General features: G+C 38.2%; 1 protein-coding gene across 6 annotated transcripts in view; it reads right to left on the reverse strand.

Moving 5' to 3' along the window:
* The window catches only part of PTPRK (protein tyrosine phosphatase receptor type K), a 403,334-nt gene that overhangs the window by 218,623 nt on the left and 167,237 nt on the right, over positions 1-17,474 (reverse strand). For all 6 annotated transcript variants that reach the window (XM_064508961.1, XM_064508963.1, XM_064508960.1 and 3 more), the window contains one exon: positions 1,372-1,453. In XM_064508961.1, coding sequence (XP_064365031.1) covers positions 1,372-1,453 — 82 coding nt within the window. The remainder of the gene's footprint in view (positions 1-1,371; positions 1,454-17,474) is intronic.

The following is a 17,474-nucleotide window of genomic DNA, read 5'->3' on the forward strand; positions in this document are numbered from 1 at the left end:
TTATTTTACTTAATGAAACTACTTGAACCACTGAATATCACATTTCAGTACAAATCTATTCCCTATATTGACAAAGCCCCTAGGAAAGCTCTGTGGCACAATCACCTGAAGGATTTTTTAGATGTAAAAAAGCTGACAGACAAATTGGAGGAAAAGATATGCTACACAGCTCTCTTCTATCCCTTTCTCAAAAACTACTAGCTAAAACAGTAGTAGAACTATTATTATTTGCTGCTTACAAACAAACAAAAGAGGCAGCAATTTGGAATGAATAGGGTTTAAAAATCACTAACCAGAAAAGAGTTTATCTGAATACCGTATCATGCTGATAATCTGCTGTCATGGCTGCAGTCAAGTGCCTTTTCAAACAAAACAAAAACCAGATACTGAATCCAAGCAGAGCTTTGCTGAGTACAGAGATCATATAGCCATGCTGGCTGAAATACAGAAAAGTAGGTAACTCAAACACTCCCTTAAGCTTAGGAGCCCATGAGAGCTATGCTCTTAACAGATTTGGAGGTAGAAGATAATAAAACGTGAGACTGAGCTTACAACTTAATTATTCAGCATATTTCAGCCAATTTTGTGGGTTTTGTTGTACTATGATCTTTTTTTGAAAGCAATTAAATTTAAAACTGAGAGGTACGCTACAATAAAATTACGTTTTAGAAAGGGGACGTCTAGGGTGAAGTAAGGAAGAGTGGAATAGAACAAAATTAACAAAAAGAATGGTGATAACAAATGACTGAAGTGCACACTATTGAGTTCTTCCTCACACCTTTTTATTAGTACAACATTAGAATTCATACAGCTTGTGTTTGCATGCGTGTAATTCTTCCCCAGGATTAAGCAAGCAAAAGCAAATATAAATGCCTGAAGCTTGTCTCAATAAAAAAAAGCAAAACAAAACCACAAAAATCAACCCTTCAGTAGCTGGAAGCAATATTTTTCTTTTAACCTGTTTTATCCATTAAAAAAAAATTTGGGAAAGAGAAAAAAAAAAAGAACAAGGGCATGAAATCTAACAAACCTCCAACATGCATCTGCCAAGTAAGCTTACTGTAATCAGTGAATTACACATTAACATTAAAATCCATTTTGATTTTGCACACCAACTATTTACAACTAAAGACTAGTGCTGAAGAAAAGCTTTACACTTTTATATTCATGGAATACTTTATGGTAGAAAAAGATTTTTACCTAGGTAAATCACTACTGTAATACTACATTTTCCCCCGGAAGTTGCAATAGAAATACGATTGAAAGAGCAAAGGACATCAGCGATCAAGTGATGAAAACTCAGCAGTCTACGGCACTATCAAAAGTGTCCTGAAAAGACAGAGAAAAATGCAACTCTTAATCATTACTTACCACAAGGGTAACTCAGAACCTGGATGTCATCAATGGCAATGTAGCCATTTCTCCCATCTGAGACTTCAGCTTCAAATATTACCTGTCAAAATGAAGAAAAAATGTTTACAACACTCATTTCTACAGAATTCCTACAATGGCAAGTGTGTAGATATAAGACATATTGCTTTTTCATTTAGTTGAAGTTCCGGATAGGTTTGACAACTGAATGGAATATTTATTACTTAATGTATTGTAGTTCCATACCATTCAAATACATGAATTTGGATTTGCTGCTTGTGGCACACCAGAAAAGCATGTTTATTACCTCAATTAATTGCATACTATTTTCACTCCACTAAACATAGAAACATGATTCGATTCTGAAAAATACCATTACTTTCAGATAGCTTCAACATCACAGTATACAAATGACCAACAATTTTAACAAAATTTGTATTCTTGTACATGGCACAGAGTAGTCCACTTTCTCCTGTAATCTTCTGCAGTGTAATTGCACAAAAAAACATGCAGCAGCACAGAAACAGTGTAGCACTCCCCAGTGGCAACGAAAAGAGCTGTAGCACGAGATTTATGTAGTGGCAGTTAACTTCATTCTTTATTCTGGTAAGGCAATAGGGAAATTGCTGTGTGTGGAGCAAATGAAGAAATCACGTTCACATCTCAACTTCTTGTCTCACTCCAGACAAGCAGAAACAAGAATTCACTTTGGGTTGCTCTTGAGCACAGAGCTGCCCTTTGCTACAGACATGGCAAAACAATGTCAAACTGACCCGAACAAATTTATTACCACCATTCACACTGCCTTGCTACATTAAGAAGAGTATACCCAGGGGAAAATGACAGATATCAGAAGGGAAAAATAAAGAATGAAGCATGAATCCCTAGGCTAAATGGAAGATATGGGAATGAAAAGCACACCAGTAAAGAAGTTTGATTGAAGCGCTGTGGTATAAACTTATAATAGTTATTGCTCAAAATAAATAAATAACTGTTAAGGTCTTATGTGCAAGACAGGCTGAGTCAGGCAAAAGTCAACTGACAGGCAAAGTCGGCTGCACTACATGCAATCTTTTCAGTAGGTGACATCTCTCATTCTCAGGGACCATGTGAGGGAGCAGCGAAGGCAATGGACTGATAACTCATCGTATCCTGCAGGCAAGTGGGAGAAAGCCATCCCTGTAGAGGACCTTTCTCAGACTTCTTACCAGGAGATCCACGTTGCACCCACTTAAGAAGTGATGGCCATGTTGAATCCTGCACTTTGATCAGTCTCAGGAGAGCCCTATGAGCAAGCAGCTGCCACCTGCCCCAACCCCCTGCAGCTTCTTTTGGACGTCTGCTTCACAAAAATTACTCTCTTCAGCAAGACACCTGGCATTCACTCAACTTGCCTCTGAACCCTGCATCAGAAACACCTCTATGTGCTTATGCTCCGCTCGCTCCATTTCCTCACCCTCACATCCCAGCCAGCCACAAAGTGCTATGCCTCTTCCCACCAAAGAGGCAAGGAACCTCCTCGGCCTGTTTATACTCAGAGCTATTTCTACAGTCTCCCAGAACTGTAAGCATGTTCAAGATGTTGTTCACAGCTCCTACTGTAGGAAGAGGAAGCTTCCAGGGCACATATACTTTGAAAGCACCAGGCTACAGCCCCTCTTCCAACTTCTCCAGAACCTCTTGCTGAGGTTCTGGCTGCACTTCTCCCCACTTTTGCCTTTTTATTTATACCCACTGCATTTGAGTCACAAAAACCTCTTAATTCTCTGCCTCCTTCTCCTGCCCTGGCCAACTACAGCACCAGGAGAAAGGAGGCTGATGGAGAGGAATTCAGTGATGTGTTGGGCAGTATCCTACTTTCATTTGCTTGTCCAATGACATCTCCAAATGCAGCACTGAGCAGTGCTGGGCAGTATCTACCAGCTTCTCACACATCTTCAGAGAGCTGACGCTTGTCCCCAGCAAGGAAAATTTCAATATAAATGGATTCTATTCTATGCCTTGATCCATTCCCCCCCACCACTCCTTTCATACTTGCTATGTGGGGGGATGACAATCAAATAACTCGGTAAGAAATAAATATAGTATTTAAGCCTGACAGAACAATTTCTTATCTCCATACAATCCTATCGCATACATGAATAAACTCCGAAAACTCTTTGCTTCTCAAAGTTCAATTAAGAAATGTTAACCACAGTAGATTAAATTTATATCTAGTTCTGAATAGGGTTGTTACTAATTCATTTGGTAATAACTTTGATCCAGCTCCCAGGGAACCTTAGCATCACAAAAATATGCGTCCTTCCTCAGTATGTTGCTGGCTTTCTACTCTGGGAGTTGGGGAGGGGGAGAGGGGGGGCAGGACGGACACAGTTACCTTTCTTGGGATATGGGTGGGAATATACTTAAAGGTCCTATGTTCCAAGAAAGGTAACTTGCTCCCCACCACCACCCCCTCAAGAGTAGAAAGCTATCAAAAGAAGGAAAGTTCACTGGGAAGAATGGAGCAACTCATGAGAAGAGACCACTGAAATACGGGAAAAGGTGAGAAACCTACAGTGTTATAGAGAGTAATGCTTATGAAGTAAGACAAAGGAAAATAAAGTGATTAGAAGGAGGGAGATATTAGAGACCTGAGATTTCACACACATGGTGCTACATTCTTTTTATTAACATTCAAAAGCAGTCTAAATACAGATGTGAAGTACTGATAACTACAGACACTACACAGAAAAAGGTGCAGCTAAGTTATGTGATTCTCTTCATGCTTTAATTTGTTAATACCTTTCCACATTTAGAATGGGGAATAGAAAAAAGAAATTGTTTATATAGATAAAGACAGCAATTTAAAATGCTCAGAAGTCAGATCAGAAACTGAGGTATTTCTCTCTTTCTCATATACACACACAGTATTTGAGAAAAAACAGACGGTTTGACTACTCTTTTCACCAGCGTAAGTCTATCCTAATGGATAAATTTGGGGGTGAATCCTGCCAGTTAGTCTGAACTGCTGTTCAGTTTACAGTTCTATAAATAATGGCAAAAATGCCTGTATTTTAGCTGAAAAATAATTCAGATTATTCCTCTAGTCAGAAAACATCAGTTGCCTATGCAACTACAAATACCCTTTTTCTTATTACAAATTTAATTGCATCCTCATATAGTATGTTTTGAGATATATTTGCCTCAGTTAATGGATAGGATAGATTGTTTTCTGGGGATCAATCAGGCCTGTACACAGAAGAGTTCTGGAGACAGTTATCCTGTCTCATTTGATACAGGAGTCACTGCAATGGATGAGAATGGGAAATGCTGAAAAGCTCAGGTAAGCTAGATGCTATTCAGAGGAATTAGATTTGATCCCTGAATTTTCTACAGAGTTCCTACGTGATGCTTAAATAGCTCCTTACACCGACCTTTTCCAAACAAAATCCTGTGTTCTTGTTTACGAAGTGCCTGAATTCAGACGCAAACAAAAATATGTCAAAAGTCCCTGTACTGGACGTGCTTTTGTGTATTTAGCAACCCGCAATGCATCTCTCATCCACATATTAGCCCATTTTCTCCCCGAAGCCACGCAAACTTTTAGAGAACATAGTATCATTTGGACAAATCCACAGGTCTATTAGTGACAACATTAAAAGCCAAACCATTCATCTGTTTTGTTTGTGGCTTCCTTTAATGACCCAAATTAGTGACAAATTAATGCCCAGTCATCCTGCTATATTATTCATGACTTTGCAGACTTCTCTCATGTGTTCCCAAGCTGTTTTGTTTCAAGTTTAGAAGTCCTGGATTATTTGGTCATTCTGCATATAGAAGCCATTCCCTTTCTTCGATTATCTTTCCTCATCCTTCTCTGAACCTCCTCCTGGTTGTACTATCCCCTCTCTCAAGTTAATGAGGGTAGAACTAGCACACAGTAATCAAGATGGAGGCGAACCATGGATTTATACAATAGCACAATATCACTATCCAATTTATTCTGTACTCCATCCTTCACAATTTCTAACACTTGGCTTGATTTTTTTGATCATCACGGGGCTTTGAGTCGATGATTTTACAAACTCTATGATCGTGCTGCTGAGTGCTAATGGTAAACTCGGAGCCCATCATTCTGTGTGCAAAATTAGAATTTTATGCAGTGTGCATTATTTTATATCTCTACATTGCATAGTAAAATGGCAGGCATATTTTAATCACTCACTCTTGTATGGTCCTTCTGCAGGTCTTCACAATCAGCTACTGTCCTCACTAGCCTAAAGCCACTCATTTGCAAGCTTTCTCATTTCACTGTTCTCTGCTTCCACCCCGGCCATTTATGAATATGCTGAAAAAACACAATTTTTAACAGGATTCCCCTGGCAATTTCTTCTAGGCACACTTTTATTCCTACCTTCACTTTTTTCTCTTTTAAACAATTATCTGCCTATGGAAGTATCGTTCTCACAAAATGGCAGATTAGTTTCATTATAAGCTTTTGTTGAAGGACATTGTCAAAAGCCTTTTAGAAATCCAAGTTGCCTGTATCAACCAGATCACCCTTATCTACACACTTGCTGACTCCTTTTAAAGGGGCCAAGGTTGACGCTCAGTCCAAGGTCACCTTGAATGCATGACGTGCAACATACAGCAAAAAAGCCAAACAATTTTAGTTGTCTCAGATCAGGCAGTGCAAGATAGCACATACTTTGATTTCACATCCCATTTCTAAAATGCAGATGATGACAACCACTCTCCATCTAGTATTATTCCAGAAATAAGTACTTGTGAAAAATTTAGATATGCAACAATATTTGAACGCAAAAAAAAAATATTAATTATTGTAATAGAGACCCACAAAGGGATTTAGCTGCGAAAGTTCAATGCTTATGAACGGCTCAAATCCCCACATTCCTGTACAGGTCTAACATGCTATCCTATGATCTCTATAAAGACCAAGTCTGTCCTTACAGGCATATACAAAACTACCTAAGGACTGACCTCACCAAATTTCCAAGTACTTTAGTCTTACGAAGATCACAAATTTAGGTATTTGCCTTATCAGCATGTTTGAGCCAGTGATCCCAAAAAAGCATTCTCAAAGCATACCTAGTGAATAAAGCAAAAAAAAGGTAGCTGGGGAAGAGGAACAACAGCTCTGTAGCCCAATGCTTACAGAGCTCAACCTGGATATGGGAAGGTCAGATCCAAGCTTTGCTCCAGTGTATATTTTACATCAAACTTCTTCGCCTGCATACAGAAGAGAATGAAAGATTCACATGAAAAATCCAGCACTGGCACAATTAGGCTATGATCCTTGGAGGCTGGGCACCTGACTTTACAGCCCTGCTCCAGCAGCCGTGAGAGCAAAGAATAGATCCTCCATCTTTCAGAAAATACACAACCTCTGGGACTACTCTGCACAACAGTCCAGTGACCTGCCTCCCTCTATTTTTGGCTCTCACATCTGTTTTCTAAAAAAACACTCACTGTAAATTTGCACAGCCCTAGATTCAGCAGTTCAACATTCCATTTGCTGCTTTACGTGACGCCTACCTAGCCTTAGAACAGAATTCTCCCCAGATTTTGTAAAAGTGATTACCCAATATAAACCAGACGCCACCATCACCACCAAGCAGGGCACTTCACTAAAAATTCAGAGACTTTCCTTGTCTCTTATCTGCTTGACCAGTCTGACTACTTGTGATACAGATGAATCCCAAAAAACTCCCAAAGTTCTGATGAGAGTCTTCTCAGGCAATCACATTTATGAAACAAACATCCATACATTAATCACATTACAACAAAAATATACTGTTTCATTGACTGTATTTTCCTGCCAGGCTTTAATTAAAAAGAGCTAAAAAGAAATTTGAGATGGGTTTCCACAATTAGCAAATTTCTTTGTAATTTCCACAGAGCATTCAACTTTCAACACACTTCTTTCCAGCTATAGGAGGGCTTCTACCAGCTTAATTATCTGAAATCAAACTTGTAAATGGATCAATTCCAATGCACATTGGAAAGGTGCATTAGGGAACTATATGGAAGCAGAAGGTATCACATTTGGGATAGATTGTAGTACAAAAAAAGAACTGGCGAACCTCAATTTGAAGCCAGAATGACTTGAAACTGTGCTCTTCTCTCCCCGTTCCAGTACTCAGACTCCTGATGGTATGTATTTTGATCGGTTTTTGGCAGCTCCCACACCATTTCTACTCAGCTGATTAGTAAACCAAATGAGGAAGAAATTAATTTAAAAGAACCAAATGAAGCAGTGGGAGTAATACTAATGTCACCAGTTTAAAAAAAAAACTCTGAAAAATCTTTCATAAAAATCTGAAATGTAAAATTTTAAATGGTTTACTTTTTTCTACTTTATATATTTGTTATTTTTGATTTTTGTAAAAGCACAGTAGAGCAACTCCACATATTCTACAACGAAAATTGGTGAGGATTAAACAATAAAGTTTTGCAGTAAAACAACCTTCTACAGATGAAAAGCACTGAACAGCAAGACCAATTATACATAAAATGATAAAACATTAACAAATCCTATTCATTAACAAGCTTTTAATTCTATCTAATGTTTCTTCAGTGTTAAAGACAGTCTTAAATATTAAACAAAAATTTTAATTACCAAGAAACTAAAATTAATCTAAACATGAAAACAGTATCACATATTACAAAAGAAAAGCTTAATGAAAGCTAGCTGGAGACAGACAGGTGGAAGGGACATCTAAAATTTTTACCTAACATTTAAAAAATTTTGTTGACATAAAACGTATTTCCCTCCTGAAAGTTATAGATAATTCCACTGAACTAATTTAGAAACCATGAAAATACAATTACTTCCATTTGAATGCTTAAGTAATGCTATGAGGCAGGGTTTTCTGCTGACAGGGCCCAGGAGAATTTTCAGCATAGTAAATCAAACACTTCAGTGAAAACTTTGGAATCTAAATTGTGCTGGTTAGCTAACACCCTATTACTTCTAGTTCCCCATTAATGCATCTCCTGAGATTTAAAAACAAAGGAGTTAAGGCTATCTTCTCGTTCTCACGTTAGCAACGTTACCAACAGAGCTGATCAGCAAATGTTCACAGTTTCTTCAACCGTCTCAGTCATTCAAAGGCAATCTTGACCTACACACCGCCTCTCACCCCCAAACATGTATTTAAGGTCCACCAAACACTGGGAAATCTATACTCCAAAATTCATCCCAGCTCACCTTCTCTGGCCAGGAACCTCCCAGAAAACATGCCCACCAACTCTGCCAGAGGTCATAAACCAGCATTGCAGGGCACCTTGAGAAGCAGAAGCCAGGGATGCTTCCAATACCAAACACATCAGGGAGTCCCAAAGGGTAATCCTCAGAGAATTTACTAGTTGTAAGCAAGCTTCTTTCTCACTCACTTGTGCAGCTCATCTACTCAATTCCAGCAGTAAAACCCTCACAGTATCTCTTACACATAAACAAAAACTGTCAGTGACCTTTAGATGAGCTGACTTAAACAAGAGGAGAGTTGATAACCATGCGCTACCTCCACAAGTTAACAAACATACTGCAGCAAGACACATCATTACAATGGGGTATAATAAACCTTTAAAAGGGGCTCTAGGACAGAGTTATCTGACACAGGATAAGTTAGAGATGTAACAGGGACCCTGGAGGTCCCCGTTATGAAAGTTAGGAACGCTCAGGTGGAACACTTCGGAAAGCTTCAAATCTTTCCACTTATCTATGCTTATTTCTCCTAAGTTGCTTATGCCATACATTTCTAGGGTCATGCCTGGAAAACATCTGGATGAAGCATCACACACAAAAGAGTTACAGCTGTTTTGGCTTTGGAGCACTAGCAGTTTATCACCTTGGAATATTATGGTCTTTAAGAAAAACCATCCTGCACTTGACGGACTGAAAAAGTTGAAGAAAAACTACACTTACATGCTCTGTAGACGTAAGATCTTCAATAAACTAAAACATCTGTTTAAGGGTGAGAGCTCTTAATTATTGAGTTTTAAAAATAAAAATAGTACTACATAAAAAGGCAGAATACTTTCAACTTTTAGCCATGGGCAACAGAACCACTAATAGTATTGTAAATCATGACATTTTAAGCTTCAAACTGGGATGGTAGAGATAAGAGGCATAAGCTAAGAACCACAATGAAGTACTTACTACTTCACTTATTATTGTGACAGACCAAAACTTTGAGAAAATACACCTCTTCCAAATAAGCTTTCCAGTAGGACAGAAGTACTCCTTCTGAACATGCGCAGCTACTGGAAAAAGAAGCTGTACAAGTTTGGCATGACGCCGTTGTACTTTTCTAAGCCTTGAGTAGGGTACAGAGACTGGTCTGTTTTTCCTTTCAAGGACCTTTGGGAATCCCTATCATGTGGGGGGAAAGAAAAAAAAAAGTTACTAAGCTCTTTCGCAAAGCATATATACCTCCAGGCAAATAAAAGATTCAGCCAAACACACTCAGTAATCAGAACCTTTATTGTTTGAAGTAGTATCTAAATGATTACTATATATATAAATAAAATTCTCAGTTTTCTAACCACTGTTTATTTTCCATATCCAATTAACAAAAAGACACCATCATAGAACTAGTGTTTGACAAACAGCATAAAAACAAGCCAACAAAAAAGACTGAAGGCAACAGACAAAATTCATAGGTTCAAGTTGCATCCTGCATATTGCTGCCTAAAGCAACTTTTTCTAGTCCATATTGAAGAACAGAATAACATTTAAAATTCGTATGTTCAGAACACCAACCAATACGGTTTGAAACACCCTTGCAGAGTCTCAAACCCATAACCATGCAGTCCGCTTGCTCCCAGCTAAGACGCTGTTCAAAACCACTTTGTAAATCCACTGTCCACCACTCAAGACTGCTAGCTGGTATGTAGCTTGCTCAGTTGTTTCTTTTCGATACTGCTTCTCTACAGTAAAACTCAAATAAACAAAGATGTGAAACTATCATCCTTTGCCACTTCCTCGAAGAAGGTTCATATCCAGCTTGCTTGAAAACCAGCTCCACCCAGAAAGCAATTAAAGTGTAAAAACACAAAATGAAAAGATACATTTTTGAACAAACAGTGATTCTTGTACAGGATCCATATGCAGCAAAGTGCAAAACAGCATTGGCCTTTTTTTTGGGGGGGGGGGGGGGAGGGGGGGGGAGTACTTAGCTCATTTCAGAGAAAAACCTTCAAAAAAAAAAAAAAAAAAAATTGTCAGACGAGGCCTGAGCATGGGATGTTGCTGATACGAGCACAAAGAACAGCTGCAAGCAGAAGTCAGTGGGGAAAGACACACAGTTGTCCTGAACTTGTGCCACTGGCACAAGAGCAACCACGGGCTGCTAAAAGCCCAGCCTGCGCCATGCCCCTACCCCAGCTCCCCAGGAAGAGCATGCAAAATAATGCCGACAGGTCTTAACTCGGGAAAGTTGCAACCAAAATACGTTCCAATGCAAGTGGGGGGCAGTTTAATGGATCTTTAATAAATACAGAACACAAAACACCAAAGAAGGAAACTTCTTGTAAAATGAAAGACAACTAACTCGAAACAGGCGGACAGGTTTGACAGGTTACGCCTAATGCTGCTATGGAGATACTCATCGAGTCAGAACCAGCCTGTACTAATTTGGGAAGTAGCACTGTTTGTATAACAAATTACCCTAGCATGTTCTCTGCAAAACGTATTTCAAGGTGCAGCAACAACACTCCATACCAAAATTCTGTAGATACTGTTATTTTATCCTCTCCATTTTTGCATTAACCACAACACATAGGTGCTGGACAAACACAGAACATGACAGCCAGCTGCACAAACAACTTATAAATATATATATATTTTAAAAACAAACAAACAAACAAAAAACCTTCAACTGAAGCTTTCCAAGTGTATTAACTGACCTCCCTGTACACTGGAATTGCATGTCACATCTTGGGTGTACACTTGGGACCAACCTTTGATGATTTTGACAAGTATTCTCTTTTGGTTTCAGTGAGACAAGTCATATGATTGAGGAGAAAAGCCTTTAAAAAAGGAATTCTAGATAAACCAGATGTTAAATTCATAATTCCTTTGTCCTTAAAGGGAATTTTATAGGTTCCATTTGAACACATCTTTCTCTGAAATTTATCTTCCTCTTTCTCAAAATATTAGACTAGTAAAGTTGAAATCATTTAAATTGTCACTGTTACTTGGTTCTGTGAAATTTCATATGCCTTGCTTAATGAAACCAGACAAGTCATATTAATTTCCTAATTTACTAGTTAAAGCAGAAACTTGTATTTGAGACAGTGACAGGGAAGTATTTCTTTTACAAAGTAGTTTTAAATCACAAATGGGTAGTAAAGATGGTAAAACAGGGATGGCTGTGGAATCTGTCTGGGAAGGTCTATGAAATTGGGAAGATGAACACCTGTCTGGAATGATACAGATGTATTTTTCCCTACCAAGGGCACGATGTTATTATAACTTGGAAGGACTCTTCCAGTAATATTTTTCTTAGATATTGTTAGGGCTTTCAGACATGGTGTCATTAATAAGATGATTAAATACAGAATCCTTTCAGGTTTTTCCATTTATTTGGAAGAGAAAGCTATAGTGATCCACCTTACATTCTGAGTTCACAAGAAGTATGGAGCATCGAGGTACTATTAAATAGCAAATCAAATAAAAGGGAATCAAAGTGGAAAAGATGAGTTACTGACAGGTAAAATCAGGCACATCACAGAAAGGCAGAAGTTAACAAGTAAAGAAAGATGCTGGGGGGGGGGGCAGGGAGGGGGGAAGGGAACCTCCCTCTGCCACCCTTAAAATCTTTATCTAGAAAATACCTGCTAAATTCTTATTAATCCTTTCGCCTTCTACCTCCCCTCTACTGCTCAATCTGCAAAGGCAACTCCTAGAACAGCTAGCTTTTAAGCAAACAAAAAGCAAACAAAGAAAGAAAGAATGTATCCTTAAATTCAAGAGGAAAGGGCTCATCTTTCATTCTGAAACAAAACCAGTTTTAATTTTAAGTGTTGAAGATTAATACTAAGTCAACATTCTTTGCCTCCTGTAAGCCACTGTTTTGGTGATTTTGGCCACCAAAATGATTAATGCTCATGATCTCTGGTACTGCGCATGAATCATTTTCATTTTTTTCCCTAGAAAGGAGAGGACCAAAATATTCACAACCATAATATACAACCAGAAAGAATACTGTCTCTTGAAAGTCATTCCATTCAAACTCACATCCTTTGAACTTTTTCAGAACAAAGATAAAGCACTAATGCTTTCTTAATTGGTTCTGAAAAACAGCTATGAAGCACCAAGCAATTACTATTCTTCAGACAGCTTAAGTTTTGTAACTAACAGAACGAGTGTTCTACTACAGTTTCTTTTAATTTGAGACATATAGTTTTAATGCTCCTGTAAATTTGTTTTCTAATAGATGGGTTATTAAATGGCAGGAAAAGATTGCAGAGATTAATATTAACCTTTCACCTCGTAAAATTACAATTTTTATCTACGATATGCAGATAACGGAGAAGGACGTCCTTACTAGCAACCTTCTCAAGATAAACTTTTATCCCAAAACAAACACATTTTATAATCTCTGTTTTCAAGGTTCATCTTTCATTATTTTAAGCCACTGTAAATTATTAAGGAATGTGCCATTGGCAATTATGGGAAAGTCAAAACCTGTATTTCAACTGCCCTTTTCCCCACCCAGGAGGAGGAAAAAAAGGCACTGACCCACCAGTGGATCCAGTTATGTCTACATCGTGGACAGATTATGCATTATATTCAATATGGGGCTTTTCACTTACCTGAGACAAAGCCATCACATTCAGGCTTCTGCAGTCCCAGGCAATTATGATCTTGTTCAGTTTACAAATGTTTGCAGATGATCTTTTACACTTACTGCAGGCCAGAAATAATTCCCAACATCAAAAAAACAACCTTAAGAACCACAGACAAATCCAAGACAGAAGCCAAGAGTATAATACTCCACCAGATGAGATATGGAAGGCAGTACCAGTGCCTCTGCAATAAATTCCCTAGTATTAGATAAAATTCCTATTAGATTGCCCATGTAAATTTATATTAGCAAAGATCACCAAGGAATATACGTTTACTTTATGCTCACACTTAAAAATATTTATTTTCACTATCCTAAAGAGCAGCTACAAAAATTAATCAAAATTCATTGCTATGAAAAGCTACAGTTTTGATGTCTAGTTACAGTTTTTCTTCTGGACATCAAGTTTCACTGAATATTTAAATAAAATCACAAGGTCAAAACTGTAACGCGAAGTTCAACAAGATATATACCATATACGTCAACAACAAACATCTCTGGAGTCACTCACAAACTAGAAACCATTATCATTACTCAGTACACATGAGTTATCATACATCAGCTAACAGTGAAAAATAAAAAATAAAATTGTACCTCTTTTCTCAGTAGCATTATCAAGACCTTGGTGAAATCATAAAAGGTATCTTCATACACCTACTGATGTTTCTCCTTAACAAATTAATTTTCATTAACATAAAGTTTAACAACTTCAGTCTAAAAAGTCTGTCCATGAAAAACTCCTGTTTAACTACAACATAAAAACAGATCTTTTTAGACAATCTCTGAGCCAGTACCAAGAAGAAAGAGAGTCTAATGATATCATAGTAAAACACTTCTTTATTTAGTAACTTCTATATAGATGTATATGTATGCATCAACATGTTTACATGTGCCTTTACATTGAATTTGGAAGAGATATGAATCACACACAATAAATAGGGCTTTGTGTCTTGTTTAAACAAATTAGGTTTATCCAGCAAATGCTGATAAACTGTCAAACTCTTGGATGCTATTTGTAGCAGTAACATTTTCAGATATTCTCTTATACATTCAGCAGCAAGGCATTTGGAGCAAGTAATCTGGATTATATAAAAATCTCTTGTGAAGAGTTGTCAAAATATTCTTTAATTGCTCAACTGATTTACATGAAAATACCAGATACCTCTCTCCTCTCCCTCTAAGGCAGAGCATCCATTTCATTTCCCCACCTTTTCCACCTAACTGTTGCCTCTCTTTCCCACACTGATGGCAGCATCAGATGAATAACTATCGAGTGCATGTTTTTATACCTGCACCCGAGCTACAGTGCAGAGCAAGCTCTTCTACTCAAAAAAAGACACAGACAGACAGACACTGACTCAAGGTACATCTGCACCACATTCTACCAAAACAAACATGACACTCCTAAACTAATTTTAGTGCATCCTTTATTTTAATACAGATATCCCTTAATAGCCCCCCCCCCAATCTCTCTAAATAACACTTTAACAGCTTTCCAAGGGAAGAAAGAAAAAAAGAAAATAAGAGAATTTCAGAAAAAGTGGAAGTACAACCTCCCCCTCACTGAAGAGGAATATACAAAACTTCTCTTCTCCCTGTCCTTCCTTCTCTTGTCACACTTCCCTCTATCAGATATTTCTTGACAGCTTTTTGTATTTCAGCCTCCCATCTCCGTTTATTTCCTACCTCACCCAAAAGTGTATGCCCAGTCTGCAGATTTTAAAACAAGGCCCCTCTGACTATAGCCTCATCTTTCTTAACTCTCATTTTCAAGCCTAATTTCAACGAAGATGTTTCCCAGTAAGAAATTTCCTGCTTCCATTTCCCCAGTTTGTCTTCCACTCCTTGCATCCCAGCAAAACTACAATCACCAAATTCTATTCCCAGACAAAACTAAGAACCATTTCCATCTTCATCTGGCAAGTTATCTTATCATTCTCTTTTTAAAAATTGCACTTGGCTTCTGCAGCACTATGTTCTTCTAGACCTTCTCTCAGGATGTCCCTTGAGGTCTTTCTCGTTCATGCACCATTGAGGCTTTGCAGAACTTTCTATTTCTCATTCCCATTTTCTCTCCCTCTCCCCCCTCCCTTTTTTTATTTACTCCCTTCCTCCCTTCGGCAGGCACAGCCTGCTACACTACCACAAGCAAGACAAGAACATGGAAAATCTAGAAGTTAGGTCCCTTTACCATTTTTAAATTAACCATATGTGTTAGTATGAACTCTTGATACTCAAGCGGGAACATATCTTGTTATTTCTTGCCTCTAAGTGTAAGCTGCAAGACAGAGCGCAGTATTAGCAGAGCTCAAGATGGAGCACCTTACACAACAAGCATGCACTCTGCACAACCGCAGCACAACTTACTTTTTTAACAGCTCCTCAATTTCCTATCTCTAATGGACCATTCTGGTATGGCACTGGAGTCCCAGTGCAGAAGTGCAGAAAGTATTAGTTCTTCATCAGCATATACTGACTGAAGAGCCATTTGTGATCACCTCCAAGGAAAAAGCAGCAAACTGGTCAGAAGGGCAGAGAAATGTGCTCCATCACAGTTGGACCACAGAGCCTAGAATACCCGGTGAAACAACCACAGCAGTTGTGTTTTACAGTGCTGGCAATGCCAGGCACTAAAATAGTCATAAAGGCATCCCAAAATTTAAAGGTTGGATAAAGTATCATGAGCTCTTTTTTATCTATCTTTTATTTTTGTAATAAAGCCTTTAGGACTCCCTTTGGTCACACTGAAAATTTTCGGTCAAACTAGGTAAGGAACCTACTTATTCACAGGAAAAAAGGCTGATTTTTTTCACATTTTCACACAATTTCAGGAGCTGAAAAATTAGGGGAAAAACAGACATATGCAGCAGACATATATGACAATGTCCTAAAAACTGGACATTCAAACATATTCCTCCTGCTTTTTGATGTAGAAATGTAAAATAGCGAAGAAACTTCTGGTGCAGTAAGCCAGTTTTTCCATCTCAGGCAGCTGAATGAAAATGAAAGACCAGGACATTAATGAAATAAATGCAACAATGAGGCTGGTGAACAAGAATATTGAATATATCACAAGGTAACAAAGACAGCAGAGTAAGAGGCAGTTAGCACTAATCCCAGACTTCAACTGCTTCTACTCTCCTGCATGAAATCAAACATGAAAACGGACATCACCAAATGGTGATGACAGTCACCATTTTGATAGTCAGTACCAAGAATTTTGAGAAGATATGAATCACAAATTTCACTAGTTTTTTGTACTGGTCATGTCCTTCAGATGCTCTTCTAATATTCTGTCTCCAATTAGCTTAGAAACTGGAGATCCATATTTTTCTTAGTTGCATCTTTACTAGTGCTTTCCCAACTGGGAAAAATATTTTTCTAAGTTACTCTGCCCTTTTTCATTTCTGTTCCGCCTACAGATGTAAATTAAACTCTCTCCCCCTGACATGCACACACACACGCACATCACACTTTATATAAAGCAGGCAATTTCTACTCTCACTTGATATGAACAGGCTGCAAGGAGAAAACTTAGCATATCCAAGTGACCTCCTGAAAACGATTTGAAAACCAGCATTTCCCTTTGCTTCCAGGACTTCGACCGTGTGTTTCAAACCCTCTCTCCTCACAGCTGCAAGTAGGTGTGAGAATAGATAAGAGACCTTTTGCTACCCAAACCTCAGCCCATGGTTTCCAGGATTCCTGGTTACCTACCCCGACTATTTGGATTCCAACAGTTCCAGGTAGCTCTTGTCTCTTGAGGTGTTTGCACAGCACCAGTGACTGTATTTTCTCAGTGAAGTGTGACAGCCCTGTTCTTGCAATCAACATTCTGCCACAAACCAGAGGCAGGAGACATACCAATTGCAAAAGCCTGATAAAAAGTCCACATATTATCACACTTGAAAACCAGATACTGGAATACGTGTGTGCGCACACACAGGCAAATATGCGCTGTCTGATGCACTGCACTTTATCTCAATTATCCTGAACTGAAGCACCAAACACTACATTTTGTATTTAATCACTCAGGTAGGTAACAGTTACATTTGTGCAAATGACATGTGACAAATAACCAGAAGAATAACTAATACTAATAAAATGTTAAATAAAGGGGAATCGTGAGCTTTAAGAAAATTTGTCTGATTATATCTTCTCTCTTATGACAGTGTGATGCTCTAGAGAGCATCAGTCAGTCATCTGTCAGCTAAAGCATCAACACTTTATTACTTCTGAAAAGCAGTC

The sequence above is a fragment of the Dromaius novaehollandiae genome, chromosome 3, assembly GCF_036370855.1.
Source record: "Dromaius novaehollandiae isolate bDroNov1 chromosome 3, bDroNov1.hap1, whole genome shotgun sequence".
NCBI classification, from domain to species: domain Eukaryota; kingdom Metazoa; phylum Chordata; class Aves; order Casuariiformes; family Dromaiidae; genus Dromaius; species Dromaius novaehollandiae.